At 34.6% G+C, this 14,182-nt stretch overlaps 1 protein-coding gene across 4 annotated transcripts in view; it reads left to right on the top strand.

The window, feature by feature from the left end:
• USP34 (ubiquitin specific peptidase 34) overlaps window positions 1-14,182 on the top strand; it is a 240,466-nt gene that overhangs the window by 106,715 nt on the left and 119,569 nt on the right. For all 4 annotated transcript variants that reach the window (XM_045788051.2, XM_045788052.2, XM_045788049.2 and 1 more), the window contains 4 exons: window positions 2,207-2,322; window positions 2,416-2,543; window positions 11,087-11,176; window positions 13,583-13,678. In XM_045788051.2, coding sequence (XP_045644007.2) covers window positions 2,207-2,322; window positions 2,416-2,543; window positions 11,087-11,176; window positions 13,583-13,678 — 430 coding nt within the window. The remainder of the gene's footprint in view (window positions 1-2,206; window positions 2,323-2,415; window positions 2,544-11,086; window positions 11,177-13,582; window positions 13,679-14,182) is intronic.

Here is a 14,182-nt window from a genome sequence, read left to right as displayed (position 1 = left end):
TGTTGGGCTCTGTGTGGAATCTGCTCTAAGAATCTTGCCGTATACCTCCTCCCACTCCTGCACATTTTCGCTCTCCCTTTCTCAAGTAAATAAAAATTGACAAAAGTTTTGTATAGTTAAAAGAAGATAACGAAAAATGGTCAGTAAATACATAAAAATGATGCTCAGTATCTCTATTTACCTGGGAAATGCAAATTAATACCACAGTACAATACTATTACACACCTACTCGAATGGGTAAACTTAAAAACTAATCATACTAAATGATACTAAGGACATCGAGCAACTAGAACTCTTCCTTGCTGTCGAGGAGTATGAAATAAATATAGCCAGTTTGAAGAACTGTTTTACCAGTTTCTTATAAAGTTGAACTTGCATCCCTTCATATGACCCAGCAATTCCTATTCTAGGTATTTACCTGAGAAATGAAAACATACATCCACAAAAAGATTAGTACATTGAATGTTCATACCTGTTTCACTCATAAGAACCTCAACTGGAATTAACTGGTAGATTAACATATTATAGTATATTCACATAGTGTAATACGACTCATCAGTAAAAAGGAAAGAACTAATACTTGCAGTATAGTGGGTGAATATCAAAGAACATCATTCTAAGCAAATGAAGCTAAAAAAGGATAGTACATACTGTGTATCACTTATATGTAGTTTTGGAATGTTCAAAAGTAATTTATAATGGTTGAAATCTACTCAATGATTACTGAGGATTTTATGGTAGGGAATGATTGTATAAGGTCACAAGGACACATTTTGGGGTGATAGAAATGTTCTATATCTTGCTTGTGTGTATATATTTTAATTAAAATTTATTAATTTTATCATAAAACCAAAACAAAACCCCCAAAAGGCAAGCCAAAGTCTGGGAGAAATATTTACAAATCATGTATCTAATAAAGGGCTTGAATTCAGAATATCTAAGAACTTTTGCAGCTCTGTAGTAATTTAGCAAATAATGTACACAAATGACTAATAGCACCTGAGAAGATGCTAAACATCATTAGTCACTAGGGAATTGCAAATTTAAAAACCTTAATGAGATTCTACCACACACCTATTAGAATGGCTAAAATTAAAAAGCACGACCATGCCAATGTGATGTGGGGGTGTGGAGGAACAGGAACTGATACTCTGATAGACTATTGGTGGAAATGTAAAATGGCACAACCGTTTTGGAAAACAGTTTGGCAATTTCTTCAAATGTTAAATGCATTTACCTTGTGAATCACCAATACAGTTTACCAAAGAGAAAGGAAAGCAGGTGTCCACACAGAGACTTGTTATACAGACATTTATGGGAGTATTATTCATATTAGTGAGAGACTGGAAATTCCCAGGTGTCTATTAAACTGTTGAAAATAATCAAAATGAAGTATTTGCACATAATAGAATATTATTCTGTAAAACACACTAGTGATACGTGCTTTGACATGGATGTACCTCTAAAATTTTGCTAAGTGAACAAACTCAGACTTAAGACTATACGTATTGTATGATTCCATTTACATAAAATTTTTAGAAAATGCTAATTTATGGGGATGGAAAAACGAATTAGGGCTGGGGAATGGGATTAGGTACGAGGGAATGTTTCAGGGTGGTGAAAGTGTTTTAAAACTTATGGTGATGGTAGCACAATTCTTACTTTAATGAAATCAGTGTATATGTACAATTCAGTAGAGAAATTTCCTGGTAAAGCTGTTTAAAAAGACAAGCATTTTTGCTTAGGAGAGCTAGAGAATTTATTTAGCTTGGTGCAGAGTCTGCATTATTATTATGGAGTCTTTGATTGTTATGGGTAAGTCATCTCCAATAGATTTTTTTTTTAAGGGTAGGGATATAAAATACTATACAGAAGGTATTTAGAAGAATGTTCCTTGGCTATAGAATTATTTCAAGAAAATTATCTTTGTGCTTAATTTGGGTTTCAAGCATTTATATTACTGTTCTCTTGATATGCAAAAAAGTTATACTTAGAAATAGTGAAGAGACCATGGAAGGAAAACTCTTTTCCTTAACTTTAGTTTAATCAGACTCAAACAACACTATGCCATTCACAAAGCAACTGTTGTGTTAATCTTGTATTGTTTTTGTTTTTATACTTCGGATTTGTTGACGTTATGAATGCTGTAATTCACAATTTCTGCCCATTGTATTCCTCTAGAATGTATTATATTTTGCCCTTTCAGGACCTGCAGTTCATAAACATCAATTCAACAGTAATGCTGTGACAGACATTAATTTGGATAATGTTTGCAAGAAAGGAAACACTTTGTTGTGGGATATAGTCCAAGATGATGATGCAGTAAGTTACCTAATAGAGCAAAAAGAGGACAAAATTACAGCAAAATACAATCAGGATAAACAGTAACTTTATATGTATACATTTTTTTTGTAGGTTAATCTTTCTGAAGGTTTAATAAATGAAGCAGAGAAACTTCTCTGTTCCTTAGTATGTTGGTTTACGGATAGACAGATTCGAATGAGATTCATTGAAGGTTGCCTTGAAAATTTAGGAAACAACAGGTAAATAGAAATTTAAATTTTTTGTATGTAGTAAAGTTCATTTTGTGTATTCCGACTAGGTGTGGTGGATTTATAGCATTTAGTGTACCATTACCAGCTTTTTTTTTTTTTTTAAGTGTGGCTTTCATACTAAATTTGAAGGTTTTTTTTTTTTTTTTTAAAGTAAGTGTGGCTTTCATATTAGGTTTGAAGATTTTTACCTTACAGGGTTCTTTTTTTTTTTTTTTTAACCAGTCAGTCTTGCTTTTTCAGCACTTTTGACACTTGATTAGATACTCTCCAACAGAAACAAAGTAATAATACTCTCTTCTTTTTTTCTGGGAACATAGTGGTGACTGCTGTGTTTTCAAATTACAGTTAAATGTTCTTAAACTGTGTCATATGTGAAAGAACCTAAATAAGATAAACGAAGTTAAGCTGAAATATAAATATTTTGATAATGGCATTGCTCTTCCAAGTGGGTTGATCTTTTGTGTCTTGACTTCCATAGTGCATAGTTAGGTTAGTGTTTTTTTCTAGTTTGAATTCCACCATATATTTATATACTTCTTACTGGGTCTGAGGTGATTACCACAACTTTCTTGATTTTCATGTCTCTTCCATTGGTACAAATTCAGATTTCCTTTGTCTTAACAACACTGCTTTGGAAATGCCATTCCCTGATATAGTGAATTCAGTTACTAATTGAATATACTGTATTCTGTTGCGTTCATATAATATTTTCAGCCTACCTCTGCCTAAGCCTGATAAAAATGTTTAAATTTATTGAATACTTAAGTGCTTTAACCTATTTTTTTTTTTTTTTACTCAGTTAAGTTAGAAAAAGTGTGTGATATTTTCTACTTTTGGTCTTTTAAGGACTATATAATTTGAACAATCACAATAGAAAAACTGCTGCTTCATGCAGGTATAATAGACCTCTGTTAGTGGATCAGTTGCATCATTTGGCATATATTCTTTAAAGGGAATGCTTTTAATGGCTGGATGATATTTCATCATTTACGTAGGTATTATAGCAGTTAATTTTAAAATGTTAATTGTTGTTTTAGAAGTCTTTATGAAACCACTGAAGTTTTTAAAAGTGGTTGTATCAATTTATATTTCCCATATGTGCATCTGCATACCCTATGACCCAGTAATTCCACTGCTAAGTATGTGCGTTACAGAAGTACATCCAGATGATTGCCAAAAGGCATGTTCAAGAATGTTCATAGCAGCGCTATTCAAAATAAAGAGTTTTTGTGTAGCTATCCAAGTGTCGAAAAAGAATAGAAAAATTGTGGATTGTTGAATGAAATTATAGCAGTAACATTGAATGAACTATGGAATAGTGTGGATGAATCTCACAAACATAATGTTGAGTGAAAGAAGCCAGATATAAGAGAATATATCATCATTATTCCATTTATGTGAAGTTTAAAAAGAGGAAAATGATTGTATTTAGTAGTCAGGATAATGGTGACTGTTGGGTTATTAGTGACTGGAAAAAAGGGACAATGAAGGCCGGAAGTATGTTGGTCATGATTTATTTCTTGAGTGGGTGCTGGTTGTACAGGTATGTTCACCTCCTAATATTTTCAGTTGTTAGTTTTACACATTTTTTTAATATATACTTCAGTAAAACTATGTGAAAGATGAAATATCATGCGGCCTTTAAAGAGCCCCTTTTTAAAAAGATTATATAACAATCGGGGCATATACTTACAGGCTTATCTGTTAAAAAGATTGCAAGCAATATGTGAGATGGTAAAATGGTTATTTCTGAAAGGATTGAGTTATTTTTTTCTTTATGCTTTTCTCTTTTTCTAGTTTTTCTATAATGAACATATCTTTCTCTTAAAAGTAGGGAAACTTAAAAGGGACAAAAGGAAGTAGTCTGTGTGTAAAATGGAAAATTGTCAATCTGGATTTTTTATTAAGCTTTAATTTGTTCACTCCCAGATTACTTGAAGATGAAACATTTTTCATTTGTTCAAGTCAATTCCTGTATTCTAATATAGTTAATGTTTATGAAATATATAGTAAACAGGATTTTTATGTTGAAGCTAATTTTGCCCTCAAATTTGACTCTTCATATGGTTGCTATATCATGCTAGTTTTGTAGTGAAGGACAGTCATATATGATAATACTTAGAGCACAGTGGCATTTTTCAGTATTGGAAATAATGCTGTTGGAAATATGCAGCACATCTGGTGTATACCAACTGAACTTACCAGAGTTGTTATGCACGTTGACAAAAAAGTTTTGTACATCATTAGTCTGGGTTTCCTGATAAACCAGTGGTTTTTTGTTTTTTTTTTTTAAGATTTTTTTTTTTTAAGATTTTATTTATTTATTCGACAGAGATAGAGATGGCCAGCGAGAGAGGGAACACAAGCAGGGGGAGCGGGAGAGGAAGAAGCAGGCTCATAGCGGAGGAGCCTGATGCGGGGCTCGATCCCATAATGCCGGGACCACGCCCTGAGCCGAAGGCAGACGCTTAACCGCTGTGCCACCCAGGCGCCCCCTTTTTTAAAGATTTTATTTATTTATTTGACAGAGACAGCCAGCGAGAGAGGAAACACAGGCAGTGGGAGTGGGGGAGGAAGAAGCAGGCTCCCAGCGGAGGAGCCTGACGTGGGGCTCGATCCCAGGACTCTGGGATCACGCCCTGAGCCGAAGGCAGACGCTTAACAACTGAGCCACCCAGGCGCCCCAAACCAGTGGTTTTTAATGGGAGTGATTTTTTCCCCTTCTAGGCAATGTCAACCAACATATTTTTGGTTGTCGCACTAATGAATGGGATTGGAGAAATGATTACAGGCCAGGGATGCTACTAAATATCCACCAATGTAGAGGATAGCCTCTCACAACAAAGGATTACTTGGCCCAAAGTGTCAGTAGTGACCTCAGAGTTTTAGAAATCCCATTCAGAACACAAGAATCCTTTTTCAAATCTAGCCCCCTGAGTGTACCCTCAGAAAGGAATGCTGTACAAAGATGCTAACATTAATAGAAAAGCGCTTCCTTATGTTGAAACAAATGGCCACTGCAACCTTAACTCATTTAGCATTTTCCTGACATTTGACAAAAGAACACAGAAGTCTACTTCCTGATGATACCAGTTTTTTATGTACTTAGTAGGGAGGTTTTAGCTTTTTATTTTCTCTGTGCTAACTTTTACATTTTCTTTGCAGTCCTTTTTTGCCATTGTTTATAGATCTGTCAGCATTTTTTGTTTTTCTTTTTCTATGGTCTTATTCCAATTTATTTGATAAAATGAACTTTGCTTTTATGGAACAGTAATATGGGCTTATTCTCAGGAAGCATAGAGATCTGAAAAAGAAAAGTCTTCTATAAATTGCCCATAATTCTCCTATTTTTATGGAACTATTGTAAACACTTGAAGTCTCGTGTAGTCTCTGTGATATGGAACTTGTGTTTTGTGTACATTTAGCCTCAGACAGATTGCTTTATGAGGCACATAGGCCATTTTGAGTGTGGGAAGTTAAAAGTTACAGAAACACATAGACTGGTTTGCGGAATGTTTTCATAAAGTGAGAGGATGAGGCAGATAGTAGCTCCCACAATGAAGAGTCCATTGCTTTTCAGTGTGATACTGGTCTCCAAGGATGTGTGAGATAAGATTGCTGTCTAGTGGGTAGGGTGAATGTAGGGGTTGGGTTGTAATCGGCCCCTTTGGTATTTTATGTTTACTAGAAGGCAAGTCCATATCCTGTGCCTAGGTATTCCCTGAAATTCTGTCCCCTTCCAAGAATTGAAGTAAGACTGGAAATCTGTCCTCTGTGCTGTTGTTTTCCATTCTCGATCCTCTCTGTAGGTACTTTAACACATATGCTCAAAGTTTTTGCCTTTGTGTACAAAAGGTTCCTTGAGTAAAATGATCATGTGTCAAGGGCCCTGTTTATATAAATAGAGGTTTATATAATTAAGAAATGGATGGTACTATATGCTACTTTTCTTTTCTTCCTTTAAAGACTATGTTACGTATAGCATCTCATGTCATCTTTTGGTATACTAAAATTTGTGATGACCGAGTAGCATTTTGTAGAACACATCAGTCTTCAAATATGGAGTCCAGGATTAGGAAAAAATCATTCAAACATGACTTTCTGAATAATATCAGCATGTGTTCATTGTGCAAGGCAACATATCATTTCATTGGTAATACAGGAATACCACACTGTTGCCTAGATTGAAGCAAAGAGGGAAGTTTAGGGTAATAACACTTTTATGAAGTCTAAAATTAGTATTTTGTTGCTCTGGATCATTGAACCTTTTATCCTAAACATATTATTGCCTATGATTGTGTTTTGGTATTTGAAATTTTCACCCTTAGAAGAAATTGTAAAATGTAGGTTTGAAGATAATGATCCTTTTTTTATATTGAGTTTTGTAAGCATATCAGCAAATAAAACTATTTGGGCAAAAAAGTTGGTAAGTCAGTGTAACATCTTGTAGTCGTTACAGGAGTAATTCTACAACATAATTTTAAGAACAATTTGGTAGATCTTGTGATGTTTCCTTTAACATTGAAATATAAATTATTATTATCACCAGACAAATGATCTTCCCCATTTTGTATCTGTGTTACTAATTTTCAGTCTGTAATCTGTACTTCATGTCATTTTTCCTTTTAAATTCATTGGTTTAAGTAAAAAGTTTTAGTGTTTTGGGATCACTTTGAATGTGAATTTGGTCATTTCTTATAAACTGTTTATAGGTTTATAGTGTTTAAAGTATGTGTCGTCAGTGTCGTTTGAATTTTTTTTTTTAAGGAGAAAAATGAAATTTTTCTGATAATCTGATAAACTTTTAAAGAAATGTTTTATTTCTATAAAATGTAATCGTTCCCTGATAACTCAGTGTTTATATTACAAATTGTGGCAAAAAGCATCTCTTAGAGGGAAGATGAGTCCCATTTCTACATTCATATTTTTGGTTATTCTGTTACATGAACCACACCATTATCCACTCATTTCAGTCAATATCCACTCAGCAACTGGCTTCCTATTCTTTATTGTCAAGCAACATTACATATTATGAAGTGGAACCATGTTTATTGTGGAAAATTTGGGAAGTAAGTTTAAACAATCTAGACCTTTAACACCATTGACTGCAAGAGATAATTTAGTAAGATTTTCAGAAAATAACTATTGCACACTATAAGACTTGTCATGTGTCTTGTTAACATAAGATGTATCTCTTTCTAGTCTTTCTTTGTATTTTATTTTTTTATTATTTTTTTTATTTTTATTTTTTTTAAAGATTTTATTTATTTATTCGACAGAGATAGAGACAGCCAGCGAGAGAGGGAACACAAGCAGGGGGAGTGGGAGAGGAAGAAGCAGGCTCCTAGCGGAGGAGCCTGATGTGGGGCTCGATCCCATAACACCGGGATCACGCCCTGAGCCGAAGGCAGACGCTTAACTGCTGTGCCACCCAGGCGCCCCTATTTTTTATATATTTTTTTTAAAGATTTTTATTTATTTTAGAGAGACAGCACGAGGAGGGCAGGGGAGGGCAGAGGGAGAGGGACAAGCAGACTCTCCCCTGAGCAGGGAGCCCGATACAGGGCTCAGTTCCAGGACCCTGGGATCATGCCCTGAGCTTAAGGCAGACAACCTATGCAGCTACCCAGGTGTCCCTGTTTGTATTTTAAAACCACTGTTAAAGTCACAATTTTGGAATTTGCTTTTGTGCTTTTAGATGTAATTTTTCTATATTTTTTCTTTGTGATATCCTGAATCGATTTTATGCTTGTAAAGTGTTAGATCAAATTAATATATATCTGTACATTCTATTTTTTTATGTCTTAATTTTTAGGAAAAACTCCACTAGTGTTTCTGAAATTTTGACAAGAGATTTGATTTGATTTGATCTTTTACAGAGAGGGGGAGGGGCAGGTGCAGAGGGAGAGAGAGAATCTTAAGCAGGCTCCATACCCAACGTGGAGCCCTACACAGGGCTTAATCTCACAACCCTGAGATCAAGTCCTGAGTTGAAATCAAGAGTTGGGGGGCGCCTGGGTGGCTCAGTCATTGGGCATCTGCCTATGGCTAGGGTCATGATCCCAGGGTCTTGGGATCGAGCCCCGCATCGGGCTCCCTGCTCATTGGGAAGCCTGCTTCTCCCTCTCCCACTCCCTCTCCCACTCCCCCTGCTGGTGTTCCCTCTCTCGCTGTCTCTCTCTCTGTCCAATAAATAAATAAATAAATAAAATCTTTTTTTTAATCAGCTGAGCCGCCCCGGTGCCCCTTGACAAGAGATTTTAGATAAAGAATCTACAGTTGATTCCCCCTGATTTTCATGGTCCATTTTCCCAAGCATCAACAGTGTGCAACTTCTTGAAAAATATTAAAAATTTTAATATTAAAAAATATACTTAGAATTTAATTTTTTAAAAAAATAATTATTTTGGGAGGGAGGAGTGGAAGGAGAGAATCTCAAACAGACTTCCTCCTGAGCCCTACCTGGGGCTAGATTTCACAACCTTGAGATCATGACCTGAGCCAAAATCAACTGACTGAACCACCCAAGCACTCCCAAATTTAAATGTTTTATTTAAAGAATATTTATTGGGCACTTACTGTTTCCATGACTTAACTGTGTACTCCTTGATCTGTACCAATGTGGTGTGGGTTTTTGTTTTTGTTTTTTTTTTTTTAAGATTTTATGTATTTATTTGACAGAAACAGTGAGAGAGGGAACACAAGCAGGTGGAGTGGGAGAGGGAGAAGCAGGCGTCCCGCTGAGCAGGGAGCCCGATGTGGGGCTCGATCCCAGGACCCTGGGCCCATAACCCGAGCCAAAGGCAGACGCTTAACGACTGAGCCACCCAGGCACCCCTTACCAGTGTGGTTTTGATCTTCTAGCATTCTGCTAACATGCTGTTTCTTTTGTCATCTGGTGTTATTTTTTTTCTGTTCTCATCCTTCATGACTGTATTAGCATTTTACGCTGTTGTTCTTCCTCCTTCCTTGAAAATCTTGCCTTTGAGTTCTTTATCAGATCATTATTTAAGCTAATATATATTCATTGTGCACCGTATGTAGGGATTTTTAATTAATAAGATTATCTTTGCTCTCATCAAGCACATTCTAGTGATAGGCGCATTAAGGGATTATTCATTAGGTGATGATGAATAAGAAAAATTGGGAAGGAATCAAGAGGAATAAAGAGGTTCTGGGGCAGTGGAAGAGTGTTACTTGATATAGAATTTTCAGGGTCATCCTCTGTTGACATTGAGGAAACCTAAATAAAGTATGGGAAGGAGTTCTGCATATAGATAATTAGATAAAGAGCATTCCAAGTAGAGGCAGTAGCGAAGTACTTAGGCAGGAATGTGCTTGTGTCTGTGTGTGGTAGGGATAGTAAAGAGGAAAATTGGAAGGAAATTAAGTTAGACTGATAAGAGAAATGGGGTTAGATCACACAGGGCTTTGTAATCCAACTTAATGCAAAAAGATAATGCATTTCTCCAACTTTGGATTTTATTCAGAAACAGGAAGTTTTCTTTAATCTGTCCTACTCAGTATTTACCATTGTTTCTCTTCCACTCAGAAGTGCAGCTCTGTGTTCTGATTTTCCTGGTACTCTTAATAAGAGGAGGCATTTTGGGGGACTTACTTGTATACTATACTTTGTTCTTTCTAAAAATTTTTATGTGAAACAATATGGTTCCTTAAAAAAATTTTTTACTACCTCATTACAGTTTGTCTTACTTCTTTCAAGACTCATGCAGCCAGCCTCTTTGCCTACTAAGACTTCTGGGATGTGTGTCTCTCTCTTTCCTGTAACCCCTCTCCTACCCTCATAGGCACACTCAGATATACTTGAAGTTGTACAGTGATTTCTTATTCCTTTCTTGGTTCTTCATACTTGAAGTCTATGGTGTGCTTCCATTATTAACATGGCTCATAATGAAAGTGATTTTCAACTTGATGCAGCTCATATTAAGTGAGAATTAGGGAGAAAGGGATAATTTGTACAGTTTGAAAAATGCTCTCTATATTATTGCTGCTGAGAATGTGACTCAAATCAGCAGTTTATCATTTGTGAGCATGTTAGAAAAATTTCTTACCTCAGACATGGCAATCAAAATTTGCATTTCAACAAAGTTTTCCCAAGTGAATAAAGTGCACATTAAACTTAGAAAAGTTCTGTTCTAGATAACTTAATTAGGTGCTTGTCCCTAATCCTCAGAAGCACCCACAACTTCTTAATTTTTTTTCCATGAAAGTTCTTTACCTTTGAATATTCTTCATTTGTTTTTATGCTTAACGTATTTATAGTGTATTCTACTTTAAAAATCTTGGATTGGGATTTTGAAACTTGGGTTTCTTGCCCCACTGTATAAAATAAATTTAAACTTTAGGGAAAATTTTTTCAGTGTTTATGTAAGAAATATATTTAATGTAAAGTTCAGTAAAATCCTTTTGCAGTTGAGATTTTTAAATAGCTGAATTTCTGTAAAATGCTAGAATTAGTAATAATAACTAAAATTATTTTATTCTATAAATATCTGTTTTTGCTGTTTCAGATCAGTAGTAATCTCACTTCGCCTTCTTCCAAAACTGTTTGGTACTTTTCAGCAGTTTGGTAGCAGTTACGATACACATTGGATTACAATGTAAGTAAATAAAAGAAACAGAAGTATTAATTTTAAAGATTTTTTTTTTATTTTTTTTTTTAGATTTTATTTATTTATTTGACAGAGAGAGACAGCCAGCGAGATAGGGAACACAGCAGGGGGAGTGGGAGAGGAAGAAGCAGGCTCCCAGCAGAGGAGCCTGATGTGGGGCTCGATCCCAGAATGCCAGGATCATGCCCTGAGCCGAAGGCAGACGCTTAACCACTGTGCCACCCAGGCGACCCTAAAGATTTTTTTAATAATCATAGTTATCGAAGTTTTGAGTAACTTACTAGCTTTTATTTTGCACCAGGCATATTTGAATTTTGCGTGGTTCAAATGTTTTCTTAGAGTTTTTAGAGTGTTCTTTGCCATTTAGCCCATGGAGATTTTATCAGCATCAGTAGAAAAATCTGACTTTTGTATTCTTTGTATAAGAAAAATACTGTAGCAAGTAATGCTCTAATTGTAGGGTGAAGATTTGTAGTATATCAACCACAGGTAAAGGATTCCTGAAAAAGATACATACTAAAATATGTGTTTTTAATTTTCTCATTACTAGAAATTAGTTGTAGGCATTACATCATGTTAGGGATAATCTTGACACCATCCTATTACTACTTTACATTTACAAAGAATTTAAGATTATAAGAATGTGTTATTTGCTTTATTCACAATAGACTTTTGGAGGGATTTCAGAGACATTTAAATTTTAGGAAAAATTAGACCTATTGAAGGATTCATTTTTGAGGTCAAATAAGATGGCTTTTTACCTAATTCCTTCTCACATTTAAGATTAGCTGTTAAGAGCACTTGTTTATTTTCAAAATGAGTAGCATTTAGAAAAATTCTTAGAAGACTTCACAATAGTTCTAAATAGGTGAAGTTAGTTCTCAGGTATAGCCCTTACTGTTTTTTGTTCCTTTAAAAGGGGACCTGTGTAACGTGATTTTAAAAAATCGTCTTAGTCTCTTTTGTTATTACGGTACAGTCTATGGGCAATTTTATTTGTGAGTATAGGGGAAAGTCTTTGAGATACTAAACAGAGGGATAGGGAAAAGTATTTAGCATCTTTTAAGTATAAGAAGAATGTGAGTCCAGTTTCATTGACTTTTCAAATAGTTTTTAAATGGTTGAATGACAGAATTCTAAAGTATTAAAGGAATTTACTTGTAGCTAACTTGGGCAAGTTGGTGACATACTGTAGCCATTTGGGGAGGTTTATATTAAGGAATAACAGTAACATCTTACAGAAGTGGCCCACTCTGTATGGTTAGTTACTTACCAAGTACCTGAACCTAAGTATATTGAGTTGTGACCCTTTTAGCTTTATCCTTAAATTAAATGTAAGCTCAATTAATGGGAGTTCACAGGGTTTCCTACCTGAATCTGGTATCCTAAATCTCAAGTGGATCTATTAAAAGAACACTGAGCTCCTATAGTTAGTTGACAGCAATAATGACAAAAAACTTCAACTGTGAATCTATTATGTGCAGCAGCACTCAACAGTTGGTACATATTATCTCTTAAATTCTTACGGCCCAGTTTTTAAAACTGGAAATTGTTATTCCTTATCCTTTTAGTGAATCTTCAAGTAACCAACAGACTTCAAAAGGTCAGGTTACTTGCCCAGAGCCGTGCTGCATGTGTATTGGAACTGGTTTCAAACCTTAGTCTTACTGAATGTTTTCTGTTAATAGCATCTTCATTAAGGGATTGTCAAGGTGAGAGTAACTTACTTTGAAAAGAGTGCTGTAGCATGATGTAAATTACATTAGTCATTTTGGAATTTTAATACTTCCCTACATTTTAACAGATGTTTTGGTAGTAAGTATTATGTGGAATAGATGATGTTAGTTGTGGATGTTTTAGTCCTTGAGATCTCTGATTGTATTTGTCACTTTCTTTTTTTATTCTAGTGTTTGTAGGTTATTTTGGAGCTTGATACCTGATTTATTTTTTTAAACAAATACTCCGCAATAAAAAAAGAAAAAGTAATTGATTTAGTAAATTTGTATTGTATGTGTATTATATGCCAGGCACTCTGCTAAATTTTACTAAATAATGACTAAGGCACATAGTCCATCCTTATACAGACTGTATCATACTATTTTTAATATTAACTCATGTTAGTCATTTATAATTAGCACTTGCCAGACATTTTATACTCTTCACAAAGATTGTTTTGAGATTAAAGAACAATAGTGATACTTTAAATTCAAAAAAATTAAGACATATTGCTTTATATCTTTCACAATTCAAGTAGAAATAGAAGTTATAAAGTTATGGTAATTAGAAGATTTTGCATTTGAAGAATTTTTACATCTACATTTTTTTCTTGTCCTAGAGTAGATTTATTCTCTTACCCTATGCCTTTAAAAGTATTTTTTCTTTCATTTGGGCCAGGTGGGCAGAAAAAGAGCTGAACATGATGAAGCTTTTCTTTGATAATTTGGTGTATTACATTCAAGCTGTAAGAGAAGGAAGACAGAAACATGCACTGTAAGTATCTTAACTAGGTTAGTTACGTTTAAGTGTTAATTATCTTTCCTCTGAAAGATAATGTCCCAGTATTTCTATTCCTTTTCTTTCATATAGTAAATAAATGTGATGAAAACTTCAGTTGTAAAATTTTAAGAGAAAAAAATGCTCTTTTAAGTTGGAGAATTTTATGAAGTTATTTTTATAATTTTTAACCTTAGGGAGATGTAGGTTATGTAACTCTCTTAGGGGTTGGTTAACTTTCACTATTGAGTTCTGTTCAGAGTCATTGTTTTCAGGAATCAAAAGTTGTTTTCAGAAATCATCAATATCCTGTCTTACTCTAATAAGGCTTGATTCTGAAATTTTTATGTATTTCATCATTTAGTGACTTTGGATAAGAATTGGTAAAAATTGGTCAGTGATATAGCTGTGTTTAAAGTGTCTTATAGGGAAAATTGTTGCCTAGAAGGAAACATGTAAAATTCAGAAGGTTTCTGCTTATTAGTCAGCATCGGGACTGAT

This window comes from Ursus americanus, chromosome 7 (genome assembly GCF_024610735.1).
Source record: "Ursus americanus isolate L20-20 chromosome 7, mUrsAme1.1.p, whole genome shotgun sequence".
NCBI lineage: Eukaryota > Metazoa > Chordata > Mammalia > Carnivora > Ursidae > Ursus > Ursus americanus.
This window is presented reverse-complemented; position numbering and strand designations above follow the sequence as displayed.